We start from the raw sequence: 27,950 nt of genomic DNA on the forward strand, positions 1-27,950 counted from the left end.
AGGCCCAACAACCAGCAGTAAGGAAAGGGGCAAACACTGGATCACGGGGCTGGGGGTCCCGAGTGGCCCTGCGGCGCCCCCAGCAGGCGCAGGGCTCTGCCAGCACCCGCTCCCCTGCCTGAGGGTCTCCCTTCCCGGAGCTGCTCCCGCCGGCAGCCCACCGGCTCTCGCTCCTCTCATGCCTCCTCTGGTCCTACTCCTCGCAGCAACTGCCCCACCCCAAAGGTGCCACCTTCACCCCATCTCCGGTCCCACAGCCCCCCACTCTCTGGCCCCGCTCTGACAAAGCCTCTGTTCCCCCGGAGCCCAGGCTGCTCTGTGAGGGTGACTGGCAGTGGCTCTCCCAGGCCTGACTCCCCACACGTGGACGTCCGACAGGAACCTCCAGCCGGCCCCGCTCAGCACCCCACCTGCTCCTGTGGCTGCCTCTCCGGCCTCATTATGCACTGCAGGCTTTGCGCAGGGCTTTGGGTCACAGACGCCCACGTCCAGTCAGTCGGCAAACCCTACTGAGTCCACCTTCACAGCCGACCCAAATCTGACCGCGCCCGGGACAGCCATCTCGCCGGGAGTATGACCGAAGCCCCCGCTGTCCCCGACCCCTTCTCTAGTCCGAACGTGACGGCCGGAGAGATCTTGCTAAGTGCGGTCAGACCCAACAGGCTGGCCTTCCAGCGGCCCCACGTCGCCCAGGATAAAGGCCAACGAACTCAGCACAACCTCCAGGGCCCGACGTGACCCGGTCCCCGGCTCCTCTCCCACCCGCTTCTGCCCCCTCGCTCCCCACCCCCCACAAGACCCCGCCCCACCATGTCTTCTCCGTGGGCTCAGCTGTACGAAGCACACCTCACTGACTTCTCCGTCTGGCTTCCTCCGTCCCCCACTAGAACGGAAGCCCCGAAGGGCAGGGCGCTCTCCCCTGAAGACCCACGGCGGGACCAGGGCCACACAGGCAGGGCAGACGAGGCCCCCTAACAGATCTCTACTGGACATACGGGGGAGGCAGGTCTTCCTGGCGACCCCAACGCACAGGGTCTCGTCAACCCCCGCCAGCCACTTGCTAATTATACTGGCGCCATATTGCTTTACTGCTGGCTTTACTGTTATTTCATGTGACGAAATGTGATATGTGGCTTTTTAAACATGTCAGTCTTGACTCTCCAGCTATACTATGAGGTTTCCAAGGAGAAAAACCATGCCCTGTACTCATTTTGAGATTACTGCCCCAAGGTCATCTGTAGCATCACTTTCATTCACTCAACTAGAAGTCTGTCCAGTGCCTGTCCTGGGCCCGGCACAGAGTTCTGCTCCACGCTGTGCAGGTGAAGTGCTCTCCAAAAAGCCCTCACCCTCTGATACTCAGTGTTTACAGATTTCTGTGGCCGGAGTATTGCCACCGTGGCCCAGTGGGACTTCAAGCTGCCAGTGTGAAGCCCCACCCATGGCATTGTGAAGACACAAGCACAGTCGGCCCAGCACTCTACAGTTTGCATGAAATGGGCACCCAACAAAGGTTGAGGAAGTAACAAAAGAGAAATCATCTTATAGTTCAACTCTCTTTTTACTGTAGGGTCCAGGAAGGCAGACCAAGACATTTGGAGGACAGAAAAAATGTACCTTCTCCGAATCTAGCACAGGAAAATGAAAAGGGAAAAAGAAATGAACTCTTTCACTTCCATTTAAACTAATAAGGATTTGCTCCTAAGAGTGGAGCTCACAAGTCTGGAGAATTAGATTGCACACGCATATCTGCATATATCATGTGAGGTATTTTTATAGCAAGAGAGATGCAAGAAGCATATTCCTCTGTGGGAATCTATTCCTCAAGCCATATGTGCATCCTTATATTTTCTGATTCAGGACTGCTTTGCTAGAGAGTAAGTTTTTCAGAGGCAAACCCTAGACAAGTGTCTAAAGCAGTACAATGAATAAAGTGCACAGTACATACCGGGTGGCATCCTGCAATGTTCTGGGAACACTTCCAGGGCACTCTTCAATCTTTCAGTATCTTGCAAAAGTAACAGCGTTTTCATGTGATCCAGAATGAACACATCTGAGGAGGGCATGCTGTGAGTTTCAAGATATTTAAATAGCTCTCCACTGGTCTCCATGAAGACAGCCGAGTCCGAATCCTTGGAGACACCTAAACAAAGACAGGGTCACTTAGAAATGCATTTTTACTCTTACAAACTGAAGATAAGCTCTCACCTCCTAAAGAAAGCCTCAAACGTATATTTCTATTTAGAACAATGTGTTTGAGAGATGATCAGAACAGAACTATGAGTAGCAAACGACAAAATACAACTGTTGAACCACACTGGACAGGTGGTGTCTATTACGGGCACCGATCTCGTAAAGCAGCTGAGTGCTCCATGTACTGGAGTCCATGCACGGAGCAGGGGAAACACATGAAACCAAGCCCTCCGATGGTGTCAGGCATCTACAAACAGAGAATGAAGCTGCTGGGTATCTGGGATGCTCCAAGAAAGCCAAGGAGGCTGCCCCATGAGCACAGTGCTGTTCCCACTGCTGGCCGGCAGCAGGCCTACATCATGCTGAGGCCATTTCTGCACTATACTGGTTGGTGTTCACAGGATGTCTAGAATCTGTGACTTCACGGTCTTTGCCAACTTTGAAAAACTCCCAGCTGCCACCTCTTACACGTCCCTCGTGCCCCAGTCCCATGGGTGAGGCTCCTTCGGACCCATGTGGCTGTTATGCTCCTTCTGTGTTTTCCATCCTCTCCTCTCCCTCCTTCACTCTGGATACTTCCTTCAGCCTGCCTTGCAGTTACTAATTCTCTTTTATGCTGAATCTAATCTGCTGTCTGAACTCGTCTTTGAGTTCTTAATTTGTTATTGTATTTCTCAGGTCTAGAATTTCTGTTTGATTATCCTAACAGATTCAAATTATCTGGTGAAAGTCTCCACTTTTCACCTTTTTTCTCCATCTTCTCCCTACTTCTTGGACATCTAGATCATAGCTATTTTAAGTCCCTTGTCTGGTAACATCAGCGTCTCCACCCCGTGGCCTCTTTCTGCTGCTTTTTTCCTCATGATTTCGGGTCGTATGGTCCGGTCTCTTGCTGTGTCTGACACACTCCTTGGAATGAACATGAAAGTCGCAGGGTCTCGGCTAACAACATTTTCCTCCAGAGAGGGTCCCGCCTTGCCTCTCCTCGGCAGACAGAGAAGGGTCAGGCAACTGAACTGACCACAGGGTGGCTGCACGTCTGGCCGGCAGTTGTCCACCTATACCTGAGCACGTGGCCTGCGTGCTGTGCTGGAGGGTCAGGTTAGCCCTGCCTGCTCGGTCCCTCAGGACACCACAAAGGCCGCCCTGCCGTGTGGAAGAGGTCTGCCTGGTTGCCCTCCTCCCATCCCACAGTTCAGGGCTTGGCCAAGGTTTGGAGGGGGGACCAGCAGAGCTTTGCTCTGGTCTCTGGCCCTCCTTTCTTACAGAGCTGGCCGACCCTGGGCCCTCCACTTCCCCCCCCAGACCTGTGAGACCACGGGGGCTCTGCTGGTTTGCCTGCTCTCCAGGGCTGCACTGCCCCTGCCCCTGGACCCTCGCTCAAGCCCCTGTCCAAACCGGCAGACACCTTGAGGGAAGGAGGGCTGCAGCACTCTGGCTCCCCCGGCCTGTGGTTCACCTCCCCTGGGATTTGTCACAAGGGCTTCTCCACAGCAGCTCTTAAAACTACAAGTACACTTTAAACTTCAGTCTTCCTTGGCAGGAGGGTTGTCTGCCACAAGCTACTCCCTCACGCAGAGAATGGATAATCTACTGAGACCTCTCTGAAGCCTACTTCTGTTCTGCAGTGTATCCGCCACGTCCTCCTATTAGTCTCATGTGGATATTCGTTAAGGATGTTTTCAACTTAACACCAAGTGTGGATAAACAAGCGAAAGAGGAAAAGGGTCAATCTTGGTTCAAGTGGACCCGTTAATCATGGTGTTTTTGCATCACTGTTTAAATCCATTCCTTACCCCTCCAGTTATCATAAAGGCAGTATTTCTCCATCTTGGTCATGCTGGAGGTTCGACGCACTAAGCCCACCACATCCCCTGAATCTCCCAGGGACAGATCAGAACAGGGGCATCCCCAGTTATCCCAGCACCTCTGTTCTTGGCACCGAGCCAGCACCTGCTTCTTCCTGACCCTCAGGGCTGCTGTCTGCTAGGCTCCACACAAAGGTGAGGGATTATCACCCGTCAGAATAAATCCCAGGATAAACTTCAGCTCCTCCATCAGGAAAAACAGTGGTCAAATATGCTTACTGAAAAATCTCAAATCACTAAGCCACACATTGGGGAGCAAATCAACGTGTGTCCAAAAGAGAGAGAGCTGTGCTTCCTTTACTTCTCCACTAGCTGATGAAAATGAGCAAGAGTTCATCAGAATCTCCAACCTGGATTTATCTCTTCTTTAGACACATAGCTGAGAATAGCAACATATTCTGAAATTGGATTTTAGAGAAATGAGGATGATGAGACCACCCTCGTTTGGACCCACACGTCTAATGGGCTGGCTGTTTCCCCTGGTGAGCCTAGAGCAGGGGGCCAGCCCAGATCTTTGGTGGGATGAATTTAAATATTTGGATTAAAAAAATTTTTTTTTTTGCGGTATGCGGGCCTCTCACAGTTGTGGCCTCTCCCATTGCGGAGCACAGGCTCCGGACGCGCAGGCTCAGTGGCCATGGCTCACGGGCCCAGCCGCTCCGTGGCATGTGGGATCTTCCCAGACCGGGGCACGAACCCGTGTCCCCTGCATTGGCAGGCGGACTCTTAACCACTGTGCCACCAGGGAAGCCCAAATATTTGGATCTTTGCCTCAAAACTAACGACTTACTTTGAATACTGAATATTTTTAATGTTTTGTATTTTAAACATTTAAATATTTTATATTTGCTTAATTTTCCAAATAAGTAGATGCCATTAATTCAAAAGAACAACAGGAAAAAACATACCATCATAAAAATAAATTTCTTGTGTTGACTTCAAAAAGTTCAGGATACCATCTGCCTTTTCATTGGTACTTTTAACGTCTTCCTTCCCGGCGTCCGTGGCTCCTTCCTCCTCGGCATCCGGGACCCCTCCCTCCCCGTCTGCGACGTCCTCTCCATCACTCACTCTCACGTCGTCCTGCTCACTGCTGGTCTCCTCAGGCTGGTACATGAAGTTGACGCCAGAGACTCCTGTTAGTACACCAGCTGCTTTCTTCCTTTTAATTTGCTGTTTCTTTTTCAGTTTCCTTTTTTTATTTTTGCTTATTGTGGGGCCATCTGTGTGCCGTGGCTGCAATTTTTCTTGCAAAATACTCTGCTGTTTCTCTAATTCTGCTTGTTCTACAGGAATGTTATTGGGATTTTTAAATTTTTTCTTTGAATTATGCTTTCTAATTCTTCTTCTCTTTGGTTGAGCCTGAAGATCCTGATCTAAAAAACAAAAATTCAAATATAACAATTTTCTGTAAAATGCAACCATAACAAACTTACTAGGCTAAATAAATTTTCCATTAGGATCTTGTAATGTTAGTAGAAAAGGAATTTAAAATATTTACTTCAGTGATTCTTAGCTTTATACCAACAAAGTACACTGTTAAGGATCCTGGGATTTACCATGAAGTAAGTTAATAACCTACTTGTTCTTCCAAAAAAGGTGTATGTATGTGTACGCGTATGTGTATGTGTATTTATTCAACGTTGTTACAATCATGACATATGGTATGATTTTAAGGATGTAAGAGTTGTTGCAGTTTTATCGAGAGTAAAATTCCATGCCTATGGTCTTGGGGAGAGAAACATGAATTCTTATGTTTTTTAAAATGTCCTTTAGCACCTTCTAAAGAGTTTCTTGCGTGTGAGGATGAGAAGCAAACAGTGACGACCTGTCCATCCCAATCAGCAATGGGTCCCATATGAATGAAGATGAAGTCTGGGCTCTCGGCAGGTAAGTGACATGGTCGAGATGTGGCAGTCACTGCCACGCAGCAGACAAGGTCTGGAGTGGACGTGTGGTGGTAAGGCCTGCAGTGGACGTGGGCCCTGAGAGGAACGACCCCCATGCCAATCCTGCCCCGTCCACCCCATCCCCGCACCCTCGCAGCAGTGCATGCCCAGCACATGCTCAGCACATGCCCGGTGCACGCCCAGCACACCCGCTGCTGCCCACACGTGCCCACCTGCTCCGTCCCAGCCAACCAAAGACAGCATGCTGCCATCAACGCTCAGACGCTTTTTCTCAACAACCCTCACTTCTCACAGGTTCTCCTTAGGCCCACCACAGGTTATGGTGAGAAATCAAACACCATGCGTGACACTTTTGAGACACCGTGCGTCACTACGTGGAATGAAGATCCCTCTCCCTGTAATTCGCACTCTGAGGCTTTGAGCTGCCGCTGACGTCAGACAGAAGGTGCCGTGTGGTCCTTGAGCTGCGGTTCCTGTGATGAGGGGCCTGAGACTCGGAACCCGCTGGTCACACCCTCTGATCCGTGGAGGTGGTTTCTTCTCTTGTTCTGAGCTCTGAGTCTATTCATGCAGCCAAACTCCCACCTGCGTATTTAAACAAGCGTCCACCCACCCCACCCGGCCTGTGTGACACGGAAGGCCCCCTCCACTGCAGCTTCGTGTCATCATCAAACCAGACACTGCCTCTGGATACGGGGAGAGTCCTCCCCGACTCTGGAATGAGAGTCCTCAGTTTTCTCTTGATACACGTGACAACCAGGAGACCTGGTGGTGCCTGCAACTTGGCATGAAGCCCAAATTACTCCTCATAAAGTCATGATGTGACACTGTCATACAGTCCCATACTTGGTACATTTTCTCTCTCTTCTCAATCAGCAGTGGGTGATTGAACACAGCATTTTCCTATTTCATTTGAAAGTTGATATTAACTGATTTTAGAGACCTGCTTAGAGTCGCTGACAGACACCTGATTCATGAGTATCTCTGAATAGTTGGCCCTTGAGCTGCTCTTGTAAAATATTAATGTTTGAAAAATGACCACTGCTTATGGAATTTAAAAAATTTTCCAGATTCATTTAAAAAAAGAAAAAATTACATTTCTCCTCATTGGGGTCTATTCTTGCCTTTATTGATATGGAAAAAAGTCATCCATAGGATGCTTTATCACGTCACAGTAAAGCCATCTGGGGACCAGCATGCAGTCATCTGGGGGCATCCTTACTGTCCACCAAGAGTGGCATCCAGAGAGCTGCTCTCATTTATTCCCCGATATCTCCGTTCTCCAGGCCCTTCCAGCCGAGCCAATTACTGACGTCATCCTCCGGTTCATTTCCCTTTGCAAGTGGTGAGAGCACAGCATGAATGCTGCCCTGTGAGGATGATTATGCTATCAGCCTGCTGCTCTAAAAGACGATAAAACAGGAATTTGAGAAGGAGTTGGTGGCAAAAAAGGGTGTAAAACATAAGAGCATCATACTTTTTCATATAAGTGTGTGTGCACACTTCTTAAGAGGAAAACTTAATACACACTGAGATACTGAAGGTCCAGATGCCAGACCTGTGGGGTTAACTGTGGTTTCTGGGTGCTGTGACTGTAGGTTGTTTTCATTGTACTTTTCTGATTTCCAACTGTAGGGCATTGAGCAGATACTGCTTTCATAATAAGGAAAAATTATTATTTTAAACTTGATGAAATTATGACAACTCAAAACATGGGATGGCACTAAATTCTACTTAAAGGTGAATTTATAATCTTAAATATGTCAGGAAAGAAAAAAGGCTAAAAATCAATGATATAAGTAAGAAAGAAGCTGGAAAAACAACAGCAACTTATACCTGAGGAAAGCAGAAGGAAAGAAATAACAATCAGAGGAGCACAAAATAAAGGAAGAGAAAAGAAAACCCAACAGAGAGACAGCAACCAGCACTGACACCGTGAAGAAAGAAAACAGACGAACAGCGCAAGACTGGACGGGGTGGGCAGAGGACACATAATCGCCAGTGTGGGGTGAAGGCGTGTGTTAACATACATCCTGTAGGCGCAAAAGGACCAATAAGATGGCTCTGTGAAGCACTCTATGCAAATAAATTACACAGTTTTACGAAATGGAGAATTCTGAGAAAAGTACAACATACCAAACTGGACACATGAAGAAACGGAAAATCTTAATAGTCCTGTATCTATTAAAAGATTGAATCTTTAGTTAAAAATAACCCCACAAAAGAACTTCAGGACTAGGTGGATTCACCTGACGTCTAAGGAACATTTAAGGAAGAAACAAACGCCCACCATACAAAACATTTCTGGAGGGCTTCCCTGGTGGCGCAGTGGTTGAGAGTCCGCCTGCTGATGCGGGGGACGCGGGTTCGTGCCCCGGTCTGGGAGGATCCCGCGTGCCGCGGAGCGGCTGGGCCCGTGGGCCATGGCCGCTGGGCCTGCGCGTCCGGAGCCTGTGCTCCACAACGGGAGAGGCCACAGCAGTGAGAGGCCCGCGTACCACAAAAACAAACAAACAAACAAACAAAAAAAACAAAAACATTTCTGGAGAACAGACACAGTGACAGTGACCACATGCTTTGTGAGGACAACACAGTGCTCATTTCAATGCCTGATGAGGACGCTGAAAGACAGGGAGGCTGCAGGCCAACCCCTCTCATAAACGTCAATACAAAACTTCTAAACAAAACATTAACCGTTTGATTGTAGTGATATAAAGTATTCAATCAATATTAACATCAACAGATCATGAAAATGTGTAGCAAACTAGAAATGTAAGGGAAATGCGAAATGCGATAGAGGGTGAGAAAATCCTGCAGGGACACTGCACGTGAAGCCCTCACCCTGCTGCTTCCCTGCCAGAGGCCCTGGCGTTGCAACAAGAGGAGGGAAAGTGTCAGACCTCACGGGGGACGTCAGCTAAAGACGGCACCACTGTGAGTCCAGAAGGCCCCCAGGCCCTACAGACAGGCTGCCTGGAAGCCTGCGGACACAGAAGCAGGATGCGAGGGCGGCAAGGAGGACGCCCACCCGCACGGCAACCAGGGTCGCAGGATAACGCCGGTGAGTGCCGACCCTGGCAGAGACCATCAACCGCAGGGACCCCACCGGGAACTGGAACCGCAGCCCCAGAGCAGCAGGGAGCCTCACTGTCCCTGGGCCTCCCCGTCACGAGGGCTCCGCAGAGGCCGAGGCAGGGGCGCCCACGCTGCCCTGGGGTCACCCGAGTCTCCACCTCAGCTCATGCCCCTGTGGCACTCCCAGGGCTCACGGCCCTGGAGGTGGGGGAGTCCTTCTGCTTCTGGACAGCACGGCACCGTCCGGGACGCTCACCACGGGCTCGTGCAGGAGCGGTGGGCAGGAGGCAATGGCTGGGGACATCCGGCTCCCGGGGCCAGAGGTCACACGGCCACCCTGCTCTTTCCACGTCTTGTTCATGGTAACTGACAGGACTAATTACTTGATCTGAAGAAATACTCATCACTCAATGACCTTTCGACTACGTATTTGGTGCTTGAGTCTCTCATTTTCTCACAGATGAGGGACAGCGGTTACTGCAGGAGGACTTCACCACCCTAATCGCGTGCCAGCCGACATGGGCTCACATCCACCTCAGCAGCCGGTGCTTAGAGGCCTTTTCCCCAAAGGAGACATCTTTGTGTCTGTTTCCTAAGTACAACATCTTGATGCGACTTAGCGTGGAGAATATCCAGTTAACTCACACAGACACGGTTCAACATTTCTTTTGAAAAACAGTAATGCATGTTAATACCTAGATATGATATGCAGGCATTACAGTCGATACAAAGATCTGTTTATTTTCCTCTTTTAACATTTCCAGCATAACCTATAGATCACTGGGCAATGGCTACACATAATTGAACATATTTTTTTTAAACATCTTTATGGGAGTATAATTGCTTTACAATGTTGTGTTAGTTTCTGTTGTATGACAAAGTGAATCAGCTATACATATACATATATCCCCATATCTCTTCCCTCTTGCGTCTCCCTCCCACCCTCCCTATCCCACCCCTCTAGGTGGTCACAAAGCACCAGGCTGATCTCCCTGTGCTATGTGGCTGCTTCCCACTAGCTATCTATATTACCTTTGGTAGTGTATATATGTCCATGCCACTCTCTCACCTCGTCCCAGCTTACCCTTCCCCCTCCCCCGTCCTCAAGTCCATTCTCTACATCTGCGTCTTTATTCCTGTCCTGCCCCTAGGTTCATCAGAACCATTTTTTTTTTAGATTCCACATATATGTGTTAGCATACGGCATTTGTTTTTCTCTTTCGGACTTGCTTCACTCCGTATGACAGACTCTAGGTCCATCCACCTCACCACAAATAACTCAATTTCATTTCTTTTTATGGTTGAGTAATATTCCATTGTATATATGTGCCACATCTTCTTTATCCATTAATCTGTTGATGGACACTTAGGTTGCTTCCCTGTCCTGGCTATTGTAAATAGAGCTGCAATGAACATTGCAGTACATGACTCTTTTTGAATTATGGTTTTCTCAGGGTATGTGCCCAGGAGTGGGATTGCTGGGTCATATGGTAGTTCTATTTGTAGTTTTTTAAGGAACCTCCATACTGTTCTCCATAGTGGCTGTGTCAATTTACATTCCCAACAGTGCAGGAGGGTTCCCTTTTCTCCACACCCTTTCTAGCATTTATTGTTTGTAGATTTTTTGATGATGGCTATTCTGACCGGTGTGAGGTGATACCTCATTGTGGTTTTATTTGCATTTCTCTAATAACTAGTGATGTTAAGCAGCTTTTCACGTGTTTGCCAGCAATCTGTATATCTTCTTTGGAGAAATGCCTATTTAGGTCTTCTGCCCACTTTTGGATTGGGTTGTTTGTTTTTCTGATATTGAGCTGCATGAGCTACTTGTATATTTTGGAGATTAATCCCTTGTCAGTTTCTTTTAAAAAGAATAGAACGTAGCTGTTTGGCTGGGTTACATGCAGAACTCCGAGTAATGTAACATAATTTATAAAAATATGGAAAAATGATAAACTTGACCATTTATAACAGTTTCCACCCCAAACATACCAGACCTTTTCATGATTCTTCATTCTCTAAAATTAAATCGTTCCTCTTGTTTATGAGCCAAACTTTTCTTACCAGTTCAAATCTCAAGTGCTTTATAAGACTTCCCAAGGTTAGCTTCTCCATCCGCTGTGTTCCTGTGGTGCTTGGTCTCTATCGCTAATAACACTTAGTACTGAATGACAAAGTCTGTTACTGATTTCATTCCACTCCGTAACCTCTAAGCTCTACAGCAGTAAGGGGTGTGTTATCGTCACGGTTGTTCCTCCAATGTCTGACACACAAGGCTCAAACAAATAGCTCGTTATCTCAGAACCAGCCACGGTGCAGAAAGAGACGGTGCAATCAGGGCACAGAACCCATGTGTTCTGGAAGTCAAGAGCAAAAGCTGCTTATTTATCGTTTCCACAAATATGAACCAACTGTCTTTTGGAGACTGAAGTATGGCTATACGTGGTGCGTTTAAATCTGCTGATCATCAGAGTTACTCCTCGGTATTCATACAAACAGAAAGGACTCTCATAGTCAGGCTTTCTCTCTCCCAGTCAGATAGATTAGGGTGAACTTAGGTAGGAAGTCTGGGTCTCTTGACTTTTTACTAACAGGCAGTTCCTTGGGCTGTCAATGCGTTAATCCAAGTCTCACACGCAGCCAATGGCTTCTAAGGCCCAGGACACAGCAGGGAGCAGGGTGTAAGGTCACCTTCACAAGGTCAGCCTCTGGACACAGAGGAGATCCATCACCCTGGCTCTACCATGACCAACTGCTACTTCACACCGGATGCTTTTGTTGCAAGTACTCTCCTGTTTGGCTCTGATTACCTTGAGATTAAGAATCTGACTGGCTGTGAAAATGCAATGGAATTTACATTCAAAATTCGCAAGATTCTTGTGCTACCTCATTACTTTAGGATACAGATGGTGTCAAATCCTAAAAGTCACTGCCAAGACGGATGTCAAGGAGCTTACCACTTATGTTTTCTTCTAGGAGTTTTATGGTTTCAGTTCTTACATTCAGGTCTTAAATTTATTTTGAGTTCGTTTTTGTGTATGGTGTGAGACAGGGGTCTAAGTTTCATTCTTTTGCATGTGGCTGTCCAGTTTTCCCAACACCATTTATTGAAGAGACTGTCCTTTCCCCATTGCACAGTCTTGGCTCCTTTGTTGTAAATTAATTGACCATATATGTGTGGGTTTATTTCTCGGCTCTCTATTCTGTTCCATTGGTCTATGTGTATGTTTTTATGCCAATATCACACTGTTTTGATTATTGCAGCATTGTAATATAGTTTGAGGTCAGAAAGCATGTTACCTCTAGCTTTGTTCTTCTTTCTCAAGATTGCTTTGGCTATTCAGGGTCTTTTGTGGTTCCATACAAATTTTAAGATTATTTGTTCCATTTCTGTGAGAAATTCCCTTGGAATTTTGATAGGGATTGCACTGAATCTGTAGATTGCTTTGGGTAGTATGGACATTTTAACAATATTAATTCTTCCAATCTACGAGCATGAAATATCTTTCCATTTATTTACATTTTTCATTGTCAATTTCCTTCATCAATGTCTTATAGTTTTCATGTATAGATCTTTCACCTCCATTAAATTTATTCCTACCTAGGAACTTTATTCTTTTTGATGCAATTGTAAATTGGGCTGTTTTCCTAATTTCTGATAGTTCATTGTTAGTGTAAAGAAATGAAACTGATCTTTGGAAACTGATTTTGTACCCTGCAACTTGACTGAATTCATTTGTTCATTCTAACAGGTTTTTTTGCGGGGGGAGTCTTTAGGGTTTTTTATATATAAAACCATGTCATCTGCAAGGAGAGTCAGTTTTACTTCTTCCTTCCTGATTTAGAGGACTTTTATTTCTTTTTCTTGCCTAATCGCTCTGGCTAGGACTTCCAATACTACGCTGAATAAAGCGCCAAGGGTGGACATCTTCATCTTAAATAATTTCCCACCTTCTTTTCTCAGTATCTCTTTATGGAATGTCTATTAGTTGAAGAAATATTAATCAATAAGTTTTATTAGTTGAAGAAATATTAATCAATATCCAAAGAAGTATTCATAATCTGTTCTATTATTGTAATGCATTTGCTTAACAATAAGCTAAGGTGGTGTACGGGTTTACCAAGATCTAAATATTTCTCTAATCCAAGTTTCTTATGAATATGTGCCAACAATGGTTTGGAAATTAAGTAAATACTTTAAGAAAATAAATGGCAATCCGAACAAATGTAGGTTTTCTTTTTTTTATAAAGACAGGTTAAAGAGCTGTGCAGACTCCACTGGTAAATTATTTCAAAATTAATATTCGGACCCACATAGTCCTTGGTCAATCATATATCTAAAGCTATGCTATCTCACTCCACTGTGACTGAGAGGAATCCAGGTTATCAGGTGTGTGCACCAATAACATGCCAAAGAAACAAAAACATGAGCATACAAAATAGTCTAGTCTTCTAGAAACAATCTAGGCCTTTTTAGGTGCTCTAAGAATGCATGAACTCTTTTCCGTGTCTAGCCTTTTATGTCACCTTGTTGACAGTGCATGGCAGAGGCAGCTAGTCTAACTGAGGGGTTCTCGACTCACTGAGAGAAAAGAGTGGCTCAGAATGACACCACCTCTACTGTCCCTCAGATGCCCCCAAGTAACCTGTGAGAAAGGAAAGGCTTTCACACAATTACATGTCTTAAGTCTCATTTCAATAAATCACCGGGACAAGAATGAAAGCCTGCTAACTCTGAGTCTGGCTTTGCTGCGCCCTTGAAAGAGTATGATGTGTATGGAACGTGGCCCCGGTCAGAGAATCTCTGCTGAGAGCCTGCCGAGGACTCTACCTTGACTCCGGTGGCCTCTGCTGAAAACTGCACCTTATTAGTCAAACAAGCTAGAGTGCCTGCTGTGCCCTGCACCTGGGAAGCTCAGAGAAATCACGCATCAGGGTTTCTTCAGCCCAGACAGAGCCAGTGAGATCTGAAGATGGATCTGCCTTAGAACTGCGGCCTAAAGCTGTCAAAACTCGTTGAAAGGATGGTTGACTCACAACGAAGCCACATCAGAACTGTGCATTTAGCTCATGCTTCCAAAAGTTAACATGAAGTTAATAACTATTTCAACCAGAGCTTGCTATCAGAATACTAATCATAATAGCTTTCCATTGAAATGACTTGATTTTAATGACTTTGCAGCTTAATCTGAACACAAAAACCATGTCAATACAGTCAACCACTTGTGATTATACGAGTGATTATACGAGGAGAGAGGACTGCTCCTTCTTTGCAGGCTGTTTTTATAAATAATTACGCAATTCGGTTCATCAAATATTGACTGAAGACTTAACACCAGCAGGCGCCGGTGCCTCAGGGAATTAAGAGCTGGCAGCGCTCACGTTTGCACAAGCTTCGCACAAACCCAATCTAATTGGCACAGCAAGCATGTGGTGTGCGAGTGCAGGATTATTACCCCATCAGGTGGCCAAGGAAACTGAGGCTCAGGGAAGTAAGGGAGACGGCACCCACAGTCAACAGCGGGGCTGCAAACCCGGGGCCCTTCCCGCCCACTCTGCCACCTGCCACATCGGAGCTCCGTCCCCCAGGGGCTGGAGGTGAGGATGCAAGAGCAAGGAAGTTACAGAAACAACCAGATACCGGATGGAAGGCAAAGGGAGGGGGCACTTGTGTGTCGTGGTGGGGGGCGGGGTCAGGGAGGCCAAGAGAGGACGTGCGGAGGGCAGGATCTGGACGGAGGAGAGGTCCCCACGCTGGAGGGACCGAGCAGCGGGCAGAGGCTAGAAGGAAGCCGGAGCCTTACCCGACCCGATCCCGCCCGGCTGGCTGGAGCGGGGAGCAGATCAGCAAAGGGGGTGACCGCAAGCGTGGCAGGTCTCAGACGGACACAGGCGACGTGTGTGAGGTCAGCGAACGGGAGCCCCCGCACCAACCAGCACAGAGCTGGGCCCCAGCAGGACCAACTCGCAAGAACATGAAAGGCAGGAGCAGAAGGGAACCCCTGGGCTACTTCAGCAGGCAGGGGCAGAGGTCACAGGAGGAGATCCAGGGCGAGGGGACGAGCCTGAATGAGCCCTGACAGAGGCAGAGGCACCAGGCAGAGGGGCTCCGTGTCCCAAACTCACTCCCCGCCCCGCCAGTGCCCCACTGCGCCCTCTGACGAGAGCCAGCCAGACGGGGGGGTCTCGCTTCCCGTTATAAACAGCACTGCAGGGGGCAGCTGTAAGCGAGAAAGGCACCGAAGAGGTGGGGCCACGGGGACCCTGAGAGTGAGCCACCGCGGTGACGGTGACGGTGACGCGCCGGGGAACTGCGCCACAGACCTGAGTGAAGGAACTAAAACCAAAGGCAAGTCAGATTTCGTAGGAAATCTGGAAAAGGAAGACATCTGCAGAGGAAGATCCAAAACAAGCTCCCAGCAAGGAAAAACAGGGAAACAGCCCAGACAGCAAGCCGTGGGACTGTGTAAGAAAGACACCCGGAAGGGCTTCCCTGGTGGCGCAGTGGTTGAGAGTGTGCCTGCCGATGCAGGGGACACGGGTTCGTGCCCCGGTCCGGGAAGATCCCACATGCTGCGGAGCGGCTGGGCCCGTGAGCCATGGCCGCTGAGCCTGCATGTCCGGAGCCTGTGCTCCGCAACGGGAGAGGCCAGAGCAGTGAGAGGTCCACGTACGGCAAAAAAAAAAAAAGAAAGACACCCGGAGGGACAGGGGCACCTCTCAGTCGCTGAAACCACAGATCCAAAAACAGATGCCAGGTTGCTGGCACCCAGCAAGCAATGAACATAACTGTTACAACAACTAAAGTAACGTATAACATCATAGCTATGTTATACTCAGTTATAAAAAGGCAGGTATCTTCAATACAGACATAAATCCTGGAAAAGGCACAAAGAGAGGAAGTAGTTCCGGGCGTGTGCGATTATAAAATGCTTCAGATGTTGAGTGTACTTGATTGCAGGGCCACAGCCCAGGGAAGAGGAAAGCAGACAACCAGCCAGCAGCGAGGGAAGCGATCAGGCGTCTGACCAGGCTTCCCCCATGTTCTCACAAGGAGAACAAGGACATTGGGAAGAGCTGACACACGACTCTGACAGTGCAGCGGGACCAGGTCGCAGTGCATCCCTGGACTGTGGAGCCGGCCAGTATTCTCAGGTCCAGGGTGGCGCCTGGGTCAGAGCACCCCGAGACGGTGCTGAGTCTCGAGCCCACAGCCCTGGAGGCCCTGGGATGGGGACGGGGACGGGAGGAAGTGACTTCAAGGAGTGAATTCTGGCCTAACTGTGCCCTCTCGGAGCGGCAGCTGAAGGAGCAAAGGGCAGAGTGTGGAGGAGGCCGGGCACCCTCACAGGTGGCGCGGGGCTGTGGCAGCAGAAGGAGAAGAAAGCCGTGCATTCCAGACTCTGCCCAGGTGTTCACTCTCTAGGGCGTGGGAGCCCTCCTGGTGGTGACGTTTACCAGGGGAGCCCAGCACGTGCAGGTGGGGGAACTCTGTGGAGGTGGCTCCTGAAACGCGGAGATGACCTAATTACAGAGTCTCAGCCCTCATCAAACTTGGCCGTCTGCAAAAAGTTCATAAAGTATGTTATGATAGCCAAAAAAAACCCAAACAAACAGTGGTGCCATCATGAAATCCAGAGATCAATACTGGAAGAGGTCACAGAGAAATGTAAATAGTTATATAAGACATTAATAACAGATCGATGTACAGATTGGTAAACGTGGGAATCACTCATTCATGACTAAGACGCGCTTCTGGAAAAAGAAAAAAGAAACCAGATGGGTCGGGTTCCTCTGACCCAGGTGCAGTCCCCACTCCGTGGGCGCCCCATGACTCCTGGGATGGCCCTTCAGCTCCGCGCGGCTCTGCAATGCCTATGTGGCCCCAGGGAAGGTGCGGATGAGGGCAGGGACCCCCAGCCGTCCTGCTGACAGGGATGGACGCTGCAGCTACCCAACGGCCTGCAGAGAGGCATGAGGAAGCCCCCACGGTGAAGGCCCATCCAGCCCACGAGTCAGCGGGGCAGCCGCTGAGGAACGCAGGTCGGGGAAGATGGGTGAGCAGAAGCCGAGAAGAGAGCCGTGGATGTGGAACGTGGTCCATCACATACAGGGCTTCTAAGCCATCAAGAAAAGTAATAGGTAACTAAAGAAAAAGTGCAGGATTTAAAAAGGAAAATCTATTTTAAAAAGATGGATCTGCACCTTGTTCTAACAAAATATATCTCAGATGGGTCAAACATTTCATATAAAAATATAAAAACAGGAGCCATACAAGGGTGCTTGTGAGTATTATTTGTCCCTCTGGGTGTCGCCATCTGTTCTGCTCATTCTACTGGGGTGATCTTTTCTTTTCTTACTGATTTGTAATATCTCGTTATATGGTAAGGAAGCTAACTTTCACCTACTGTGGAATATGCAAATATCATCTCCTATTCTGTCCTTTGCTTCTGAACCTTGTTTATAGTGCCCTTTGCCATAAAGAAAGTTTGAATTTCTTCACAGTCAAACCTGTCATTTAGGCTCTTAGGCTTAGAAAGAATTTCCCTAACGCACAGTTTTCTCACATGAAAATGTAAGATATATGTTGTCCAACCAATTAGCTAAAATTTAAAAGACTGAAAATGTCCAGGCAATGGAAGAAAGGGAATTTCCTTAGACTGTCTTCAGGAATGAAAATTGGAACAGCTTTCTGAAAGACAGTTTGTTATTATGTCTTCAAATTTAGAAACACAGGTACTCTTATGCTTAATATTTCCACTTCCAAGAGTTTATATTCAGGAGGTAATCAGACTATTGCATGTATGTACCATGTATGTACAATGATGTTCATGTGCAAAGTGCTTATTGAGCACCAGGGAAAGTTCTAGATGTCTTTCAATGCAGGGGAGGGGAGCCTAGTTATAAACAAGTTGCTTTCATAAAATAGATTTCAGCTACTTTTAAAAAATGATATAAATATATCTATATGCACTGAAATGGGAAAAAACCTCCAAAATACATTAAGTGGGGAAAGTGGTTTATAATGCAGTATATATAATATGGTACAACTTTTATAAAATCTGCGCATGCATATACAACATGCACAGGGGAGAGGTTTCAAAAGATGTTTACTGAGGGTCTCAGCCTGGTGGCCTTAGGTGATGTTTTACTTCCTGTGCGTTTTCTGTAATGCTTGACTTTTCTATAGTGTTTCTGTGGTCAAGAAAAACAAAATATTTTTCTTTAAAAAAAAAAAAAAAGGTTGGAGTAACAGAGAAGAAAAGGCCCTCTTTCCTAGAGGCTGGCCTGTTTTTTAGTTTATAAAACAAACTGAGGTTCTTATTTCTGTGTAAAATGTGTAAATGTAAAGTTTCTGTGTAGAGGTTCCAGAACTTCACCTACTGGCAGCGGCAGGCAGGAACTCCTGCCTTTTCATGATGAAAAAAGGACCTCTGCAAAGCTGCTATGACAGAAGGACGCAAATGTCTGCAGAGGAGGGACGCACCTTTGGCTGCATGGGGTCTGGCTCCAAGGACAAGTGCCTGCTGATAAGAGATGAGACACTGAAAGCTGGAAACGGGAGGCAGAGAAGGACAGCTAGCAAGAATACTTAACTAAGGAAAAGAGGAGAAGATGGTGTAGAAAGTGGTGGCTGTGAAAAGCAGGTTTCAAACCAGGTAAGTGTACCTGAACTGTCACTCGCCAAGATCACCTACGTTCTCAGAAACGCGCCTGCAAGACATGGGGCAGCACTGCTGACGGCTCGCTGCCAGAGCCAACACTGAAATGATGAGACCACAGTCACGATCCTGTTTCTAAAGGGACGCAGGTGGCTTATTGCTCTCTGTTGAAAGGCTGAATTCTTGGTTCAGCTACTAAAGGTGAAGGGTGGAAGGAAGCCCGTGAAGATGGTAAATGAGCCATAGAGATGCAAACGTGAAGGACAAATTCTGTTACAAAACCGATAGACCAGGACCAAAAAGAAATTTAAAAAAAATTATGAATTCAAATTTATCCAAAAAAAAAAAAAAAAAAAGTCACTCCTGCTCTCAGTCCATGTCAGGGGAGCCGGGGCAGAGGGGAGGTGGGCAGCCAGGCAGCCAGTGCCCTCCTTCAGCCAGGACCCAGCTCTTCTCACCGTCACCTGCAGGGGGTGAGAACCGAGGCCACCTGGAAGGGTGCCCCAGTCTCCCTGCCCAGGCATGACACCCACTGAGAGCGGTACCGGGCAGGGCGACCGGAGCAGGCCCTGAGGTGAGGAGGGGTGAGCCTTGGGTGTCACCACACCTGCCGCCCCTCACGGGCCGAGGGAGGAGACGCGGGACTCGGCGGCCGCAGACGGGTCAGCCGACCGGGAAGCCTCTTCCTTCCCAACTTCTTAAGGAGTCACTACTGAACTGGCTTATTGGTGCTGGGCATTCAAATGGACATCAACAGTGGACACAGTCATCTCTGGACTTTTTCTTCTTTTCCGACTCCAGTCCTCACGCTCTCAGCCTTGTGGGTCTGCACGCCTCACGCCCCGCCAGTCCTGGCTCAGGCGTCCCTCTTCCTGTCCCAGCCCCCTATCGAGCCCTAACGACCCCTGACACATGCCTCCCAGCTGAGCGCGGTGGCCTCTCAGGCCTCTCTGAAGGGTCTCTCATTTTATTTTTTTATTTTTTAAAAAACTTTTTGGCAGATTGATTAATTAAGATCGATTTCTGCGTTGGGTCTTTGTTGCTGTGCACGGGTTTTCTCTATTTGCGGTGCGCGGCTTCTCATTGCAGTGGCTTCTCTTGTTGCGGAGCACGGGCTCTATGTGCGCAGGCTCAGTACTTGTGGCTCGTGGGCTCTAGAGCGCAGGCTCAGTAGCTGTGGCGCATGGGCTTAGCTGCCCCACGGCATGTGGGATCTTCCCAGGCCAGGGCTGGAACCCATGTCCCCTGCATTGGCAGGCGGATTCTTAACTACTGCGTCACCAGGGAAGCCCAGGTCTCTCATTTTAAACAGTGTCATCAACACTTCCTTCCATTTTGTCACTTCAGACCCCTGAAGCGCCCACCTTGTCAAATGGGTTCACAAAAGGGAAAAATATTAGAGCAACAGTTAAGAAAAGTGAGCTGAAACATTGGAGAAGAGTTACAAGTGTTCAAGATAGAAAGATATCAATTTCCCAGCCAGAAGTGCATAAAGGAGTTATTCAAAGCTTTTCTGAAAACCTGGGTCAACGTTTTCAGTGATGTTGACTTAGGGAACTGAGCTCACAGGGCCTCTTGAGAGAAAGGACCGCTTCTTAAAGCTGAGACCTGTCCCCAGCGGGGTAGAGCCATGTGGCCACCGGGAGGGCATCGAGGAGCCCAGGCCCGCCTGCTGTGGGACAGATACACATGGGGCGGGGGCAGCAGTGGGGTTCAGGTGTGAGGTCAGGGCAGAAGCTTGAGTCAGAACGGCAGAGCAAGGTGGACACGTCACCCTGTGACCTTAGGGATGGAGCTGACATCCTGCAAGGAGACCCCAACCTCCCTTCCCAGTCCACTCTCTCCTTTGAGGGAGACGGTGGCCCACCACACCTTCCTTGACCACAGCCTCTGCGAGAAGGTCCTTGGAACCTGTGTGCTCCCGGGAACCAGAGGACAGAAAGAGGGACATGAACAGGATGGCCTGCCAAGAAGCAACTGCAGAAACGTAACCTGGGACCTGCTGGAGCCAAAGGTACAATGAAAGTCGCCGGGGATGTGCAGGTTACCATGGTAATTAGAGGGATGTGTCCTAGGCACCGACTCCCCGTCTCTCTGCTTCGCCCTGACCACTGCTCACCTGCTAGAGCAGAGTGGCACCAGGCCACCCCAATGCCTTCCTGGAGGCGGTGGCACTGGGACTTGAGGGCCAGGAAGAGTGACTACCACAGGGACGTGTGTCCAGCTGCTGAGACGCTTTCCCATCTCCTGGAAGGACGTCCCTCTAGCTCGGCAATGCATTCAGTCAAGGGCACCCAGAAGGTTCTCGGCTGGGATCCTGCCCAAAGACCCGCCCGGGAGGCATGGGCAGCAGAGCTCACTGTGGGCAACAGCCCCGGAATGAGTCCGCATTTTTTTACTGAATATACTAAATACACAACAGAGTATGTCACCGAAGTAATTTATCTTTATAAGAACATAGCTTAATTTTTGAATGAAATAATCTATTTATCCAATAATTATATTCCAAAGATTTTCAACAGAGCTTGAACAGATGACTATATTACTGCTTAGCTATCACATTTTTGGTTTTATGGTTTCTGACACTTTAATTAGGAAGTCAAAAAGATCAATCTACTAGAAAATCATATTTTCTTGATATTCAAGTTAAGGTTTATGGTACAGAGTTTCTTAGTTTTTACTTGTTAAAAATCAACTGGGGAAAATTTTTATCTGAAAATTCCAAATTCCTCTTAAGGAAGTTCCGAAATGATGAATTAAAAGGGGAAAAAACTACCATTTGACTTTTTTTTTTTTTTTTTTTTGCAGTACGCGGGCCTCTCACTGCTGTGGCCTCTCCCGTTGTGGAGCACAGGCTCTGGACACGCAGGCTCAGCGGCCATGGCTCACGGGCCCAGCTGCTCCGCGGCATGTGGGATCTTCCCAGACCGGAGCACGAACCCGTGTCCCCTTCATCGGCAGGCGGACTCTCAACCACTGCGCCACCAGGGAAGCCCTACCATTTGACTTTTTAAGGTAAGAATGTAACGTGCAGCCTCTGCACCGCCACCAGAGCACCTGACCCTTGATCTTCCTTCACTCACAAAACATCCAACAGCAAAAGCAAATATCATCATTCAATTTTCCACAAGAGATGCAACATAAGTTATTTCCATCATTACAAAGTTGATATACAATGTCAGAAATTTTGAAAAAATTGTAAAATCAAGAAAAAAAGTCCTACTTAACAAGAGAAGCACTTTCACATTTGGATGTATTAACGCCAGACTTCTAACTTGCTAACAAATGGGGCTGCGATCACATTCCAGCCTTAAGTCTCCTCCCAGCCTGAGCTTTTCCTGCTGTGGATCTTACAGGCATCTCTGATGACTGCAGACCACACGGCAGTGAGACACTCACTCCCGTTAAAGCTCAGATGGAGTCATGACCCTGGAAGACCCCGAAGGCTGTCAGCGGTCTTACCTCCTGTGTCTTCGCTGCTGGAGGTGCTCTCGGGACTTGAGCAGCTGGGGGCCTCGGGCGGAGGAGGGACCCACCCCTCAGGAGGCAGGCCCACGGTGTAGAGCCGTCGCGCAGGCTGGACTCGAGTGTCACCACCTGCAGGAAAAGGCAGGGACAGATGCCATCAGACGTCTACTTGCCGAGCAGCTTCTCCAGCCACGTCACTGTAGATGGGTAGCCAGAGCCGTAAATACTGATGTCAGTCAGCCAAGCATTTTGCCAGCAGAGCCACTAAGCTCTACACCCAGCCAGGAACAAGGGGTGAGCTATGATTATTTAAATTCACATTAAGTTACTTATTATGTAAACTTCTGGGGTTTTATAATATGGTATAAAAACATAACTAATTCATGAATAAGAAGCAGAAAATAAAAAGACTCCACGTAACACACCCCTCATGACCACAACACGAATCTCAACATTTTGGTGCATAACCTTCTGGACCTTTTTCCCTCTATATGCTAACAACACGTATGCACTGTGTGTGTCTGTACACACCCACACACAGACACACACACGTCTTAATGGGATCACGCTGCACATATTTTATCATTATACACGTATATATTATATGTATAATATCATTCAAAAGTGAATGTGATAAAATATTAAGATACATTTAAACTTACATACTCTTAAAGGCTACATGATATTCCATGTTATTGGCAAATTTAACTATAATTTAACCACTGTCCTAAATTTTGCATAGGGAGGTTGATTCTAAATTTTCACTATTACAAGAAGCTGCTATGACCATCCTGGTTGTACATAACTTTGCACAACTGACCACAGGGTTCCTCTAAACAAATTCCTGGAAGTGGGCCTGCTGGTCTGCACCGTGCAAAGAGGCAGCTTCCGGTGCCGCTCCCCAGGCTCTCAACACTGGGGAGAATAGACACTTTAATCTTCATGTTCTCATTCAAGATATGGCAAAGTAACCTTTATCCAACACAAGTGCATATCCCAATTAGTCTTTCTCAGAAAAAATGAATATTTTACTTTAAAAACAATGACAAGGACTGAGCAAAATCACTAATGCACATGTAACAGAACGTGTGGGTTGCGAGACATTTAAATTGTAAAAGCTTTGGAATGTTTTCAAATTCTTCTGCCATCAATATACTTCACTTTTGTGAAGCTAAGAGGCAAGAATGTAGTTCTTATGTTAATCTGATCCATCCGGTTGATTAACAACTGTGTCGTTACCGCCAGGATCAAGGGCAGAGCAGGGACGTGCTTCCAGGCAGACCATCCCCTGTCGGGTGACATCAACATTTGATCATTTTTCACAGAATACTTTTGGGAGCTTTTAATCAGCAAACAGAACTTGGAAACACTACTGCTCACTTAAGTATCAGGATGAATACAGGCGGCGCCGTGGACCTGAGGCAGGAAATGACTCCTGTGATGAAGGGCAAGGATGCACCTGAGGGCAGAGCTCTTCCGGATGCTCCCTTGCCGAGCACGCACTCATCTGAGGCCAAGCCTGCGGGCTGAGGAAGGCGATCTGCTGTCTGTGTCAGGGTGGCCAGGCGCAGAGCGCAGCTTCCCGGCCCGGGTTTCCCTGATCTCTTCTGGTAGAAGATGGCTCGTCGCTGGACGGCAGTCAGATGTTGTGTTTCACTGCTCAGGGCTCGGGGCTCAGCACGGCCACAGCATCCCCTCGCCCACACATCGGGCCCGCAGGGTGAGGCTTGGGGATCTGGACAAGGCATGTCAGGACCCCCTTCACTGCTGACAGAGGCCACCGTCTCCCTAGGAACACCGGGCTGGCCGCGAGGCTTCAGAAGAGGCGACTTAATCAGCTCTCCTCTCGTTGGTCGGCTGGCTGAGATCCGAGGTTCATAATTCTCACCCTTTCTGGCTCTGTGTCTGATTTGCAGGACACCCACTTGAGCTTGATTTCATGCCTAACCTCTGACTCCCCCTGCACTGTGCCTGTCCACATGGCCCCCTGCCCACAAGCAGACACGCGCGCCCTCTGCCAGGGCACCGCCACCGAGCCACCCTTGGGATGGCCGCAGCCTTCACAATCGGTGTGTTTGTGTCATGGAGCTCGGGGCACAATGCTGTTTTTTATAATTCTTCTGGGATTACCTGGCTCTTTAAAATATATACAGATATAAAGCAATAACGAAAAATAAGGGTCCAACATGGGCTCTTGGGTGACGGAAATTCACCAAAATGCATACACACGGATTGTTGTGGCCGTTTACAGATCATGCCCTCATCTTCAAGAACAAATGGAACCACCAATGCCCTTTTGAAACAAACAAACAAACAAACAGATGCACTTCTGTAAAGTGAACAAATAGTTATCAGAATCACCATGCTGTGTCCTAACTGTACAAAGAACATTTTCTCAACCTCATCCAAGGACTGACTGACAAAGGCCCCTTTCCTCATTTGGCTGCTTCTTCCAACACTGAAAAAGACTTGGGCACACCTGCAGCTCGGCTTATCGCCAAACTGTGTCCTCCACAAGCATCAAGCTTTCAAGCGAATTCTCAGATGACCTTTACAGAATGTTTCATATGACCTGCACACAACTTTTATTTGTCTATTTGATTGTGATTTCATTGTTTTGCCTTTAGCCAAGATTTCTCTTTTTCTAGCTGCAAATGAATTGTTTTTTCTTCAAAATTCCCAAGACATATTGCTTCAAAAAATATGTTGCTCTTTCAGGGTTAAAAAACACTCAAGAAATAAAGCAGACACTAATAAAAAAAAAAACACTCAAGAAACTAGGGCTAGAGGGAACTTCAAATGACAAAGAGCATGCATGAAAAACCCACAGCTGACACTACACTCAATAGAGAAAGCATGAAAAACACACAGCTGACATCATACTCCATTGAGAAAGCCTGGCTGCTTCCCTCTAAGATTAGGAATGATTACAATTCACATTCTTGCCACTTCACTTCAACATTATACTGAAAGTACTAGACAAGGTAATTAGTCAAGAAAGAAAGGAAGTAAAAGGCATCCAGATTGGACAGGAAGAAGTAAAATATCTCTTCTCACAGATAAGATCTGGTATATAGAAAACCCTGAAAAATCCACATACACAAAAAAATTGTTAGAGCTATTAAGTTTGGCAAAGTTGTAGGATACAAGACCAACATACAAAAATCTGTATTTCCATATTTAAGATACCACTGTCTAATGCAAGGTCAAAGGATTTATTAGTATTTCCATACACTAGCAATTAATAATCCAAAAAGAAAATAATTCCATTTACAATAGTATCAAAAAGAGTACAATACTTCGGAATAAACTTTTTTTAAGTATAAAATTTATAATGAAAACTACAAAGCATTGTTAAAAGAAATTAAAAATGACTTAAATGGAAAGCTAGACGAAATTCATGGATTGAACAACTTAATATTGTTAAGATGGCCCTAATCCCCAGTGTTCTGCAAATTCAATGCAATTTGTATCAAAATTACAACTTCCCTTTTTTTTTTTCCTTCCAGAAATGGACAAGCTGATCCTAAAATTCATATGGAATTGTGAGGGACCCCGAATAGCTAAAACAATCTTGAAAAACAACGAAGTTGGAAGACTCTTACTCTGATTTCAAAACTTATTACAAAGCTACAGTAATTAAAACAGTGTGGTACTGGCATAATGACAGACATAGAGACCAATGGAATAGAATTGAGAGCCCAGAAATAAACCCAAACATCTATGGCCAATCGATTTTTGACAAGGGTGCCAAGTGGAGAAAGGACCGTCTCTGCAACAAGTGGTGCTGGGATGACTGGATATCCAGACAAAGGAATGAATCTGGAACCTTACCTCACACCATATACAAACATTAGCTCAAAATGGATAAATTACTTAAATGTAAGAGCTAAAACTATAAACTCAGAAGAAACCTTAGATGTAAAATTTGTGACCTTGGATTTGGCAACAGCTTTTAAATATGACATCAAAAACACAGGCAACAGAAGAAGGAATAGATATAATGGGCTTAATCAAAATTAAAATGTTTTATACTTCAAGACACCATCAAGGAAGTGAAATGCTAACCCATGGAATGGGAGAAAATATTTGCAAATCATGTATCTGATAAAGCTCTAGTGTCCAGATTATGACGACCTCTTACAACTCAGCAACAAAAAGACAAACAATCCAATTACAATATGGGCCAAGGACTTATATACACATTTCTCTAAAAAAGATACACAAATGTCCAACACACACATGAGAAGACACTCAACATCACCAGTCATCAGGGAAATCGGAATCAGAACCACAGTGAGGTGCAATCTCACACCTACTAGGATGGTTATCCTAGTAGGGTAAGAAAACAGAAAATAGCAAGTGTTGGCAAGGGTGTGGAGAAACTGGAACCCCCCCCCCCCCGCCCCCGCATGGCTGGTGTGATGAAGAATGGTGCAGCTGCTGTGGAAAACAGTTTGGCTGTTCCTCAAAATGTTAAACATAGGAGTACCACATGACCCAGCAATTCCACTTCTAGGTTTATATCCAGAGAACTGAAAACACATGTCCACACAAACACTTGTGCAGGGATGTTCAAAGTGGCATTATTGATAAAAGCCAGAAGTAGAAACAACCCAAATATCTATCAATCGATGAACAGATAAACAAAATGTGGTATATCCACGGAATGGAATATTATTCAGCAGCAAAAAGAAATGAAGCACTGATACTCATTACAATTCAGATGAACCTGGAAAACATGCTAAGTGACACAAAGCCAGACACAAAAGGTCACCTATTATGCAATTCCACTCGGGCAAAATGTCCAGAATACACAAATCTGTAGAGACAGAAAGCACGGAGGCGTGAATGGGGATGACTGTAATGGATATGGGCTTCTTTTGGGGTGAAAAGAATGTTCTGGAATTAGTGGTGATGGTTACATAACATTGTGAGTATACTAAGAATCACTGAACTGTATATTTTGAAATGGTTATGGTAAACTTTAGATTAAATGAATTTTACCTTTAAAAAATAGGGCTTCCCTGGTGGTGCAGTGGTTGAGAGTCCGCCTGCCGATGCAGGGGACACGGGTTCGTGCCCCGGTCTGGGAAGATCCCACATGCCGCGGAGCAGCTACGCCCGTGAGCCATGGCTGCTGAGCCTGTGCGTCCGGAGCCTGTGCTCCGCAACGGGAGAGGCCACAACAGTGAGAGGCCCGCGTACCGCCAAAAAAAAAAAAAAAAAAAAAAAGTTGCCGCACGTTGTATGGAGTTTTCAGAAAAAGGCATATAAGTTAGGCTCATTTGCATCTGTGAAATACTAAAACTCTCAGAAATGCCTCCTCTATTTGTTGCCTGAAGCCATGAGAAAGGGTGTGGGGGTCCTGCCCACCAGACTCCACCCCACTCCAGGATGCTTGGCGGCCAGAGGGTGCTCTGGAAGGGGAGAAAGCGCGGGGTGTGCAGATGCAGCAACTGGGCGCCCCTCTAGGACCCGGTGAGACTGCCCTGGTCACACCACACCCTCATTAAACACTCCCCCTTAGTTCAGGCCATGGCAGGTGGCCAGTCTACACCGCGCTGCCTTAGACAGCAAGCACCACGCGCAGAGTCTGCAGCCTGAGAAATCACGCGGGTGGAGAGGTCCACCTAGAACACGGGCTGAAACCTGACCTGCGGTCCTCATGGGACCTCTCCTCTGGCCCCATCACCGTGCTGGCTGGGGGGCCAACTCCACCCGGACACTGGCGTCTATCCTGTTCTGTCCTCCGACTGTGCCACAAAGCCGCT

General features: G+C 47.2%; 1 protein-coding gene across 3 annotated transcripts in view; it reads right to left on the reverse strand.

Annotated features, from left to right (window-relative positions):
* Positions 1-27,950, reverse strand: part of ERICH1 (glutamate rich 1) — a 46,188-nt gene that overhangs the window by 1,991 nt on the left and 16,247 nt on the right. For 2 of the 3 annotated variants that reach the window (XM_081221061.1, XM_081221060.1), the window contains 3 exons: positions 22,171-22,305; positions 4,970-5,437; positions 1,949-2,143 (listed from right to left, as the gene is read on the reverse strand). In XM_081221061.1, the coding sequence (XP_081077187.1) occupies positions 1,949-2,143; positions 4,970-5,437; positions 22,171-22,305 (798 nt within the window). The remainder of the gene's footprint in view (positions 1-1,948; positions 2,144-4,969; positions 5,438-22,170; positions 22,306-27,950) is intronic. The other variant, XM_081221062.1, reaches the window with a different exon arrangement.

Source organism: Mesoplodon bidens (genome assembly GCF_964165515.1).
Source record: "Mesoplodon bidens genome assembly, chromosome: 20".
NCBI classification, from domain to species: domain Eukaryota; kingdom Metazoa; phylum Chordata; class Mammalia; order Artiodactyla; family Ziphiidae; genus Mesoplodon; species Mesoplodon bidens.